The sequence below is a fragment of the Patagioenas fasciata genome, chromosome 1 (genome assembly GCF_037038585.1).
Source record: "Patagioenas fasciata isolate bPatFas1 chromosome 1, bPatFas1.hap1, whole genome shotgun sequence".
NCBI lineage: Eukaryota > Metazoa > Chordata > Aves > Columbiformes > Columbidae > Patagioenas > Patagioenas fasciata.
Window position 1 is genome coordinate 200337758 of NC_092520.1, and position 10362 is coordinate 200348119.

The 10362-nt window shown below is 42.9% G+C and overlaps 1 protein-coding gene across 2 annotated transcripts in view; it reads right to left on the reverse strand.

Annotated features, from left to right (window-relative positions):
• PRKAR2B (protein kinase cAMP-dependent type II regulatory subunit beta) overlaps positions 1-9909 on the reverse strand; it is an 88552-nt gene extending 78643 nt beyond the window's left edge. Inside the window, exon 1 of one of the 2 annotated variants that reach the window (XM_065847400.2) lies at positions 9287-9909. In XM_065847400.2, coding sequence (XP_065703472.1) covers positions 9287-9593 — 307 coding nt within the window. In that variant the 5' untranslated portion in view covers positions 9594-9909. The remainder of the gene's footprint in view (positions 1-9286) is intronic. The other variant, XM_071803435.1, reaches the window with a different exon arrangement.
• Between the last annotated feature and the right edge of the window lie 453 nt (positions 9910-10362).

The following is a 10362-nucleotide window of genomic DNA, read 5'->3' on the forward strand; positions in this document are numbered from 1 at the left end:
TTTGGAAGAGAATAATAAACCTCAGGACAATCCCAGCTCCCCATTAGACAAAGTTTTTGGCATTAAAGGTCTTGACTATTGTTAATCCATAAGAGTGTTTAAACAGACTTACTAGCTTGTAGACACTCACAGAATCTTAAAAAGCAAAACTTAAAAATTTCTTGATGAACACCTATTTCGAGGACTTGTGACACCAGCCTGAACCTTTTACCGAAGGCAAGAACTGGCCTAACGATGGAGTTCCTTAAGCATCAATAAAAAGAAGTGTCACACCTTCAAATAAAGGATCTAAAAGGGAACAAGTTCACCAGTAGTAGGGCAAGATTAGTACGGTGACAATACATACTCATTTGCAGGGTAATCCAAAAAAGGCAACCACAATGCTGCCACGGACAGCTTGAGTTCAAGCTAATCCACACCCTGCAACAGCTACCAATGCCTTCCAGCTCACAGCGATGGATTTCGTTTGTCACACTAGCATTACAACTTCATCGTTAAAATAAAACCGGGAAAACACACCAAACCTTTCAGCCTGCACTCTCAGACGAACAAGTCTGAATGAATATGCTTGGTTCCAGCTTGTATCCATCCCAAAACTGAGGACTCTGTACATCTTTTATTTATAGTCTATACTGAGACTTTGCAAGGAATGTTTTCTTTCCAGCATTGGGCAAGGATTTATTTTCTTCCTGTCTGCTATGTTTTACAATAGACACGTCTGCTAAAAAGTTACACTACAAAGAGACTATCACTATTTATAAAAACACATTTTACATCTGCATCACAGGGATTCAGAAGTTGATGCTATTATAAAGAACTTTATACAAGTAGGATAGTATCTGGAACAAGTCTGAGCAGGAAAGATCACGTTACTTCTCCTCCTTTCAAAATCTATTTTATACAGCAATTTTCTAGTCCATCCATTAAGGAAGTCTTCATAATATTTACTAATTGGCCCTTTTAGCCCAGCTTTACAAAAAACACTTTAGTCAAATAACTGGAACAGTTTGCGTAAGAAAGCTATTCTCGTTATCAGCTTTAACCTGCACAAGCACTCAGCTTCAAATTCTTGCTCTGATGACTTTTTCTTAATATTAATATAATTAAGCAGAGCAATTTAAGAGGCAAACGTACAAGTGAAAAATACTTTCTGTTGTTACAGCATGTTTTTTTACCACTCTACCTTCCATTATCCAGTGTTACAGTAAAATGAGGCAAGGCTAAATTAAAATTTGGGGGTTTGTGTTGTTTCATTCCTTATCATTTCCTCATTTTTATCCATAGTCCGTAAATGACTTCTCTGAGCAGCAGTGCTAAAAGGATGCCTTTTATGCAAAGGATGGCAAATGGCCATATGGCTGGTGTCCAGTTCACTCTGTGGATCCCTTGTGCCCACAACCTGCATTTTACTCCCATGCACTTCAGACACCCTCCCCTGTCAGCATCCCCCTTTCTTTCAGATCTCACACTTTTTTTTGCATAACACGGTATCATTTCAAATGCCGAATGAGGCCCTGGACATTTGATTAACATCATCTTCTTGATGTAGCCCCAAACCCGTGTGTCTTCTGTGTTAGTTGCTGTATTGATTTAAATCTGGATTCATATATTACACTAGCTAGAGATTGCAAACAAAAATTCTGAGTACTTCTGCTATTTTTATCACCAAATACACAAAAACCTGAAATAGAGCTCTTTGAATTTTTAAATGAAAAACAGAATTGACAAACATGAAGCCTTTCTTTGAGGAACAATGTAATAACACTGGTTAATTAGAAAAGTAAAAAATAAAGAGAAACAGAAGACACTCAAAGGTAAACTTCACCCTCTTCAACATCATGTTTAGTACTATGACTGAAAAGTGTTCTACCAAGAGAAATGTATTCTATAAAGGAAAAGATTAAACAAAACCAAAGTTCATAATTACTAGTCACGATAAAAACTCAGAGTAAGAACGTCCTGTTCAGTTCCATGAAGTAAACAGGTTACCATTCCTACCCAGCAAGTGAAAAGGCAAGTCTGACAGGGTTCCCTGAAAGGATAAGAGTTTTCAGCATAAACCCTCTATCTAAACCTATCTAGAGTTATCTGTGTCATCATCCAATGTCCCAAGAAAAGGAAAAAGTATATATTTCCTTCAGAAATCTCATAAGACTGCTTTTAAGCAATACCATAATTGATGTTTATGGCAATAATATGGACTTACAGATGGGTTTATTTCTGTTAACAGATTTACCTAGCACGTAGTAACTCATGCATACATGGACTTCATCTTTTATGCAACCACATCCATATTAAAAAGTTCATATGATAAATGTATCATTCCAAGTAAGATCACCTCTTTTTCTTCTAATTCATGCATGTCAAGACCTATTCTCAAAGCCTTCTCCCTCCTTCATTCACTTTTCAAAAAAAATCATTCACCTTTTTAAAGTACAGAGCTTCTCCATAATTACACTCACTTGAAGCTCAAAAGAAGAGCTCAAACTTGGAGCAGGAACAGTTTTTCTATATCATGACTTTAAGGTACCTCATTAAAATCATAGTCGGTGAAATAACCACTGTAATTTTTTATTAAGCATTAAAGAAAGGAACATTTCACAAAGTCTTTGGTAAGTACTATTCAATATTTCATTTTTCCATCAGCACCAAAACCATCTTAACTCTCTATGAAGACTACAGCTGTACTGATGTACATATCAATTTCCTTGACAAAAAACACTACTGTTATTTTTTGGAACAGAAAATGCTTGAAAACAATCTCAATTCTCCATGAAAAACTTGAGCTGAAACTTTCATTAGAATCCATGCCCAACAGAAGTGTTTTAGGTCTCCAGATATGGTAATGACAGATGATCGTGCCAAAATACATTAAAAGATCACAAATTACTTAGTTCGCATTCATAAAATGCATTGACCACTAATTTTAGTGTAAGTTTGCATTTATGCTTTTCTGAAATACATTTATAATCCAAACAGAATTTCAATAAAAAATTCAGGACATAAATTTGGGATGTATATGCGAAGAGAGCAGGGTTATATCTGGGTAGAGAAAACAAAAGCAGATAATTTAATGTGCTCTCTCACATGTGCTCTCTATCCTTTTATCTTCCTCCCCTTACTTCAGTTCTGTCCCTCCTCCTTCCTCCACCTTTTACCTTTGCATTTTCCTTACCACCCACCGACTCCTTTCTGCCTCCATGTCCTTCCTTCCACCTTACCTTCTTGTTTCCTTCACCACTGTCCTGACAAATAAAATTTCCCAATCTAGAGGTCATCTTTGATATTGGAAAGGCAGAAGTGGGGCAGCAGCCCATACCTTGATTAACCTGTACCTTGTGACCTAAACGTGCGATTTCCAAACCTTATGTTCCAGATTTACAGGAGCAGCTAAGGCCAATGAGCCTGCAGAAATTTGACTATTTAAAGGTAGATTTCCCTCAGACTGAGGGTTCTCACTGGACAGAGCTAGAGAACAGAATGCAACACTTTTGCTTAACAGATTGAGGATAAGCCCTGAGATATACATGTATTAAACTAAGCTTAACTTACTGACAAATGCATGAAGCACCTCTGTGCAGGTTACTAACACTAAGCCATTACACTGTTTTTATAACAAACAGGAGTACGCTCTAAAAACAGGCACCTTCTTAGTGTCCACATATACATCTTTATTCTGTTCACAAAAAAAAAAAAAAAAAGTAAATGTTTTTCCAGCCATGTAAATGCAACAATAGGAGTAAACACAAGGAACAAAAAATGTCAGGTTTCTTTGGGAAACTGAACCAAAGTCAGCAAGTGACACAAAACTCCTGGAGCATTCTTGAGGAAGCCAGTTTTCCTTTAAAACAGACATGATACGTGCAAGAAACAGTGGTGGTGTGCAAATGTTAGTACTGACACTGTTTATACCTTATCATTCATAATGCAATCATGACAAACTCATGCCAACAGAACTGTATGTCTCCCTGTACTTCCTGAATTAATGCTGTTCTCTGTTTCTGAGCTGAGCAGACAGCCAAAACAGTTTCAAGCTGTTTCTTTAAAAAAAAAGCTGGAGATAAATTCAAATGGTTCTGGTAGAGTTTTAATACTTTTATGTCCTTAAGTATTTCAAAATTTTCCTGCTTCTCTTAAATGCACCGACACAAACTTTAACAAAGGAAGAGCCAGCAGAGACATCTTCACTCACGTATCCTCTTGTTTTGAGCAGGGACACATACATACTTTTGAGTGGAGTCTGCTATCATTTCACCTAAATTCTTCATAAAAACATACTTTTCTTTAAAAAAAAAAGTGGTTGTAGCAGAAGTATGTTTTTCATCTACAATCACAAATACACGTATGTCTGAGAATGAACCATATCCCCTACTACAGAGACTACTGAATGCTACCCCATTACAAGCTCACATTTCTAGTTGCTTAGAATTTTGTCAAACTGAGTTTTCGGACTGCAATTCTCCCAGCCTGAAAAAAAACACCTGGGTCAGATTAAGGGATTTAAAAAAACAAATAAATAAGAGAGACAAAAAGAATAAAAAAAGGACTAAACTGCCAAGTTGCTCAGGTTTGATTTCTAAAATAACCATTGCCAGAAAGAAAATAGTTTTCTTCTGTCAAAAATACTGGGATAACACTCTTTCCAAAAGCTCTATTATTCTGAAGATTTACAGTAAGCACTGAAAGCACTGTGGTTTTGTGACTGCACACACCACTAAGAGCAGCCAGTGGCCCTCCCACCCACCAAGGCCCACTGAACCGCCAAGGCACCCGTCCATGCGGCTAAAATTCCCTCCAGGAGCTGTCTGCATGCCAAATGCCCGTCCCCGATGGTCTCTTACACATGCTGCGCACACATCAGACAGGATCTGCCAGGGGGTGCAGCCCAAAGCTGTGCTGGCAGCACACGGATGCCGTGCCCACACACCCGCAGGGGACTCGCCTGTCACCAGGAACTTCTCTGAGCTGCTTCCACAGTCAGGCTGCGCCAGCCTGAGTCTGATCAGCTTTGTCCTTATAATCATACAAATGATGCTTTATTTCTTTTTGTATTTCAGACGAGTGACAGGAGAAATTATTAAAACTTCATTCAAGAGAGCAGAGTCTGTTCAGCCTGGAGAAGAGAAGGCTGAGAGGGAATCTCATCAATGTTTATAAATATCTCAAGACTCCTTTCAGTGGTGCCCAACGACAGGATGAGGGACAACAGGCACAGACTGAAGCACAGGAGGTTCCATCTGAACATGAGGAGAAACTTCTTCACTTTGAGGGTGCCAGAGCCCTGGAACAGGTTGCCCAGGGAGGTTGTGGGGTCTCCTCTGGAGACATTCAAACCCGTCTGGACACATTCCTGCGTGATCTGCTCTGGCAAACCTGGCTTAGCAGGTGAGTTGGACTAGATAATCTGCAGAGGTCCCTCCAACCCCAACTCTGTGATTCTTAAAAGTTGGCTAAGCAGGTATGAGACAGTAAGGCTTTTGCCACCACCCATCATAACCCAGATTTTAATTTGAACATACACATTTTCAAGAAATTCACATATTTTTCTATATGGTCCCTAATTTAATAATATCCTACTACAACCTATGCATACTTTTATATTGCCTCCTTGCTCTTATCGAGCCCTTCCACTGCCCTAATCTACCCGTTGTCATTGCGCAACAGACATGAAGGAAGGTTGCAAACTCTTCAGTGCTTTCTGGTTTTGTTTCATTTAAGGAAGAAAACCATAAGTGAGATTAACAGAACAGATGAAGTTCCATTTACCATCACTAAGCTAGCATGGATGCTGTTGTGTGCAAAGTTTTCTCCAATGCTCTGGTTTCTACAATGTACCTGTTATTTCAAAACAGAGGCTTCATGATGCCAAATTGTACACACAGCATTGCAATTTTTAAGTTTAAAGAACTGCAATGCTCCCTCTACAAACACCTCTACTAATTCACATTAAGACTAGATGAAATATGAAATTTTAGCTATAGCAAATATTCAAAAAACAGCTGTAACAAATTATATGGGGTATTATCCTTCAAATAAGTTGCATATAGACATGTAAGTGGAGAAGTATAGTCATTCATAAAAGAACAAATAACTTACTGAGCATTTTCAAATTCTGCAGACACAGTATAATACATTTCAATATGCACTTAAAACAGTTAGAAGAATTTGCCAAAATGGGGCTCAATTTTATGTATATGTCTTACTCAATTTAATAATTCCTATTAGTATTAGTAGGAATCAGTTGTGGTCACTGGTTAACACAAATACACCCATGTAGGACAACTTAACATATATTTTAAAAAAATAAAACAAAAAAACCCCCCACCAACTAGAAGACCTAAAAATCATTCCAAATTTAAGCAGTGTGTTGAGAAGGGGATAACCTAAATGCTCTGAACCTAAAGAACATGATTTCAGAGGTCACCTTAACTCCACGTGCCAATTCAGAATTACGACACCAACACAACCAAGTTCTTCCTCCAAACAAGGTAACTGTTTTTACCTTTATTTCTGCAACTGATGTAATGAACACAGCAGGGGATATGAACAGAGTTTAATTCATGGTTCACATGTGACTCTTAATCCTGAGAATAGGGTTTTTTTTCTTTTTTTCTTTTAAACACAGCTTATGGTCGTCATTTCCGAAATAGGATAATGCTCATGTACCTTCCAAAATCCATTTCAAGGACAAAACTAATACTGACAAAGAATTCAACTGCAGTGCTTGTAGGTATTTAGAAACATGCACTGGGATTAAAAAAAAAAAAAAAAATTCAAAAAAAAGAAGAAAAAAAGAAAGGTGGGAAAGGTGGGAGACAATAGCATTTACAAGGAGCATCCTGTCTGAATTAATTAAGGAATACCGTCAGTTCGACATTTCAAGTGTACTGCTTTAACAAAGAAAAGGTACCACCAGCAGGTTTGAGCTCCTTCTCGGAGGTTTTTATTTTGCATTTACTTATAAACTTTTCCAATTTATTTTTGTCTCCTGTACAAAAGCAGTACACAAACAGGACAAATTGACTATACAGAGGCAGTTTGATTATTCATAAAGGCAAAAGAAAAAAATGAAAATAAAAAAAAAAATTCCCCCCAACTTAAGTTCAAGAATTGCTATGTAGAGAAACAGAAAGCAAAACCACAACAGAAATGCACTTTTAAATCTGTATTTAAACTCATGAAACGAAGATTTTAATACAAGTCTTTATGCTTCCAGTTGTTAACAAAAGGTTGAGTGGATGCATTGTTATGTTACCTTAAAAGAATGTATATTCAGGTCAGATGTAAAATTTTAATTTAAAATACACACTCCTCCACAATGCACACATACACAAACACACCATTAGTAATAATTTACTATAACTTACTTATTATTCACGTTCCACATGGTTTCACAAATATTTCCGGTTTTGTTACTTTTAATTATTAATTACTCCAACTGACAGAAATTACAAGGCATAATACGATTAAACTTTCAAGATATATTAGGCTTAGAAACATGACATATTTTAAGGGGTTTTTGTCAAATTCATAAATCAATCGGTTAAACTAAGTCATTCTAGCATGCCCCTTAACAAGAATATTGACAATAATGGCTTTCCTTCTTCACAAGCACAACAAAAGGAATATCAAGAGAATCTTGATTACAGGTATTCATTAGATAAAGCTTAGAAAGCTTCTTAAAACACCCTGTAGATTTTTATATACGTAACACATACATGCTAATAAATCAAACTGGATTTCTGCACTTCGCTCCATACAACATTCCAGTTCTCCATTCACCAATGAGTCTGTTTAGTGTTGCAATAACTCATGTTTGAAAACCATGTCTAGTGTTACTGAATTAAGATAATAATTTTATTCTTCCACATTACCACCATTTCAGTTTTCAAAGACAGCAAATTTCCAGATTTTTACTAATCTCACATAATCAGCATTAGAGTTCAAAACTACCACATAAATCTGCAGAACCTGATTGACAGATTCAAATTCCCATTATGTACGGATGGTAGAGCTGCAAAGCACAGATGAAAAGAATGGCAGTTTTCTTATAGGATAACATCTACATTTTTTCTGATAAAATGCACATAAGACATTATTTTTAAAACTGCACTGATATTAATCTAGCAAACAGCTGGCTTCTGTACTCTGCTAAGCAAATCTACCTCCAGCATGACCTGGAGGGATGAATGCTTCAACGATCTGATGAGATATACTTCAATTTCAAGCTGTTCTCAAAAAAAAAAAAAAAGCTAATTATGAAGATGCTTGGACACTTTCTCTTTTCTATCTAACCTTATTGACTGACCTCTCAGCATCTAACCGTATTGACTGACCCTTCATTTAGCCTGATCATGAGACGAAGTGCTATCTACCATTCAGAGACAGCTACTACTCACCTCATCAATCAGAGTGGCTGATGGACTGACACCGTGTCTAAATAAAGCCTAGCAGCCACACAAAGATAAGGTATCATTAGCTGTGTGCAGATAGGTGTTACCCTCAAACACAGAGACACTCCATCTGTTCTACGCTGTCCTCACAGCTACGCTTGCTCCACAGGCCTTTCTACCATGCAGAAAATTTCACCCTGGCTTTCAAAAAGAAATCATGTTTCAAAATCGCGCTCTGTTTTTTGAAACACATGTAAGTACATCGATGCAAAACGCTTAATCAAGTGCACAAATAGAGCAGCATACCCACGGTGTTTTCTGTGGTAGACATACCATTGGACCAGCTACAAAACGTAGATTTGCTCTCTTGTGCTCAAAGAATATCTTTTTGTAATACTACAGGCCTAAACGTGATAAGTAATACAGCTGCAGACCCTGGTGCTACCTGCGTGCCCAGCATCCAGCGCTGCTAAACAAAAGCGAAAAGCCCGGCAGGTTAAAGTTTGCAGCGGGAGACGGGAAACCTCCCGTTGTTTGGCGTCAACGCCAGCGGGGACCTGCCCGGGGCGCAGCCGGGCAGGCCGCCGCCTCCTCCATTCACACCCCTGTCACCGCGGCCAGCGCGCTCCTCACGCCCCCGGCCCCTCGCAGTCCCTCGGCACGACCCACGACCACCGGGGCCGGGGCCTGTGCGCGGCCCACACCCCCCGCCACCCGCGACCGCCTCTCTCGCAGCCGCGAGGCCGCCGAAGCGGGAGCGCCCGCCCTTCGCCTCCCCGGCCGAGCTGCCCACCTGAGCCCGGGCGGCTGCGGGCACCGCCCCCGCCCTGCCCGCCCTTCCCGGCCGGCTCCCTCCTTCCCCCGCAGAGCCAGGCGAGGCGAGGGGCACCTACCCGGGAACTTCTCCTCCTCCTCGCCGCTCTCGGAGTCGGTCTGCATGGGTTCCTCGGCGAAGTTGACCCCGCGGGCATCGAGGGGGGCCCGGCGCGGCGGCTGGCCGCCCCTGTCATGGCCGGGCGCGGGGGTGCCCGCCTTGCGGCCGCTCGCCTCCTTGGCCGCCGCCGCCTTGGCCGCCTCCTCCTTGAGGCGCCCGAAGTACTGGAGGGCGAACTCCAGCAAGTCCCCGGGCTGGCTCCGCAGCACCTCCACCGTGAAGCCCTGCAGCAGTTCCGTCAGCCCCGCCGGGATGGAGATGCTCATGCCGGGGCCGGCCGGGGGGGCGCAGCCTGACTGGGAAGGGGGAGGGAGAGGGGAAGGGGAGAGGAGAAGGAGGAGGGGGGACAGCCCGCGGGCGGCGGCTGGGGCCGGGGGTCCGCAGCCCGGAGACGAGGCGCGCCCGGCGGATCGCCCGTGGGCAGCGGGAAAGGGGCGGGCGGCGGTGCAGGTGGGAGCGGGCGGGGGGCGGGTCCGCGGCGGGCAGCGGCTCCCTGGCAGCCTCGGCGGCCGCAGCGTCTCACTCCGCTTCGCCCCACACTTGGCGCGGCGGCCCCGTCCGTGACTGAAACCTCCCCGCCCCCGCCGCCTCCTCCCCCCGCGCCGGGGAACCTCGCACACATGTGACCCGGGAAACCATGACAACCTCCCGCCGGGGACTGCGGCCCGCAGCGCGCCCCCGCCCGCGCCGCCGGAGGGAGGCGGGGAGCGGAGCGGAACGGAGCAGAGCGAGGGGCGGCCTGTCGGCCCGGCCCGCTCTGCGGCGGACCCCGGCGGGGCGGAGGGCCCCTCAGGGGCGGGCAGGTAGATCTTACCGCCGGGCGGGGTGCTCTTTGCCTCCCCGAGGCCGCTCGCTGGATTCCGTTCATACCCCTTTCCCCTGCCGGGCGCTGCCCCACCGAGCCGCCGCTCCCGGGCACCGCAGCCTCCTGTTTCCCCGGATCCCCGCGGTGGGTGCCTTCCCACTGTGGGGGATCCAGGCACCCGCGCTGGGGATCGGCGGGGATTCCTAATGAGCGGACATGTCCCTGGTCAG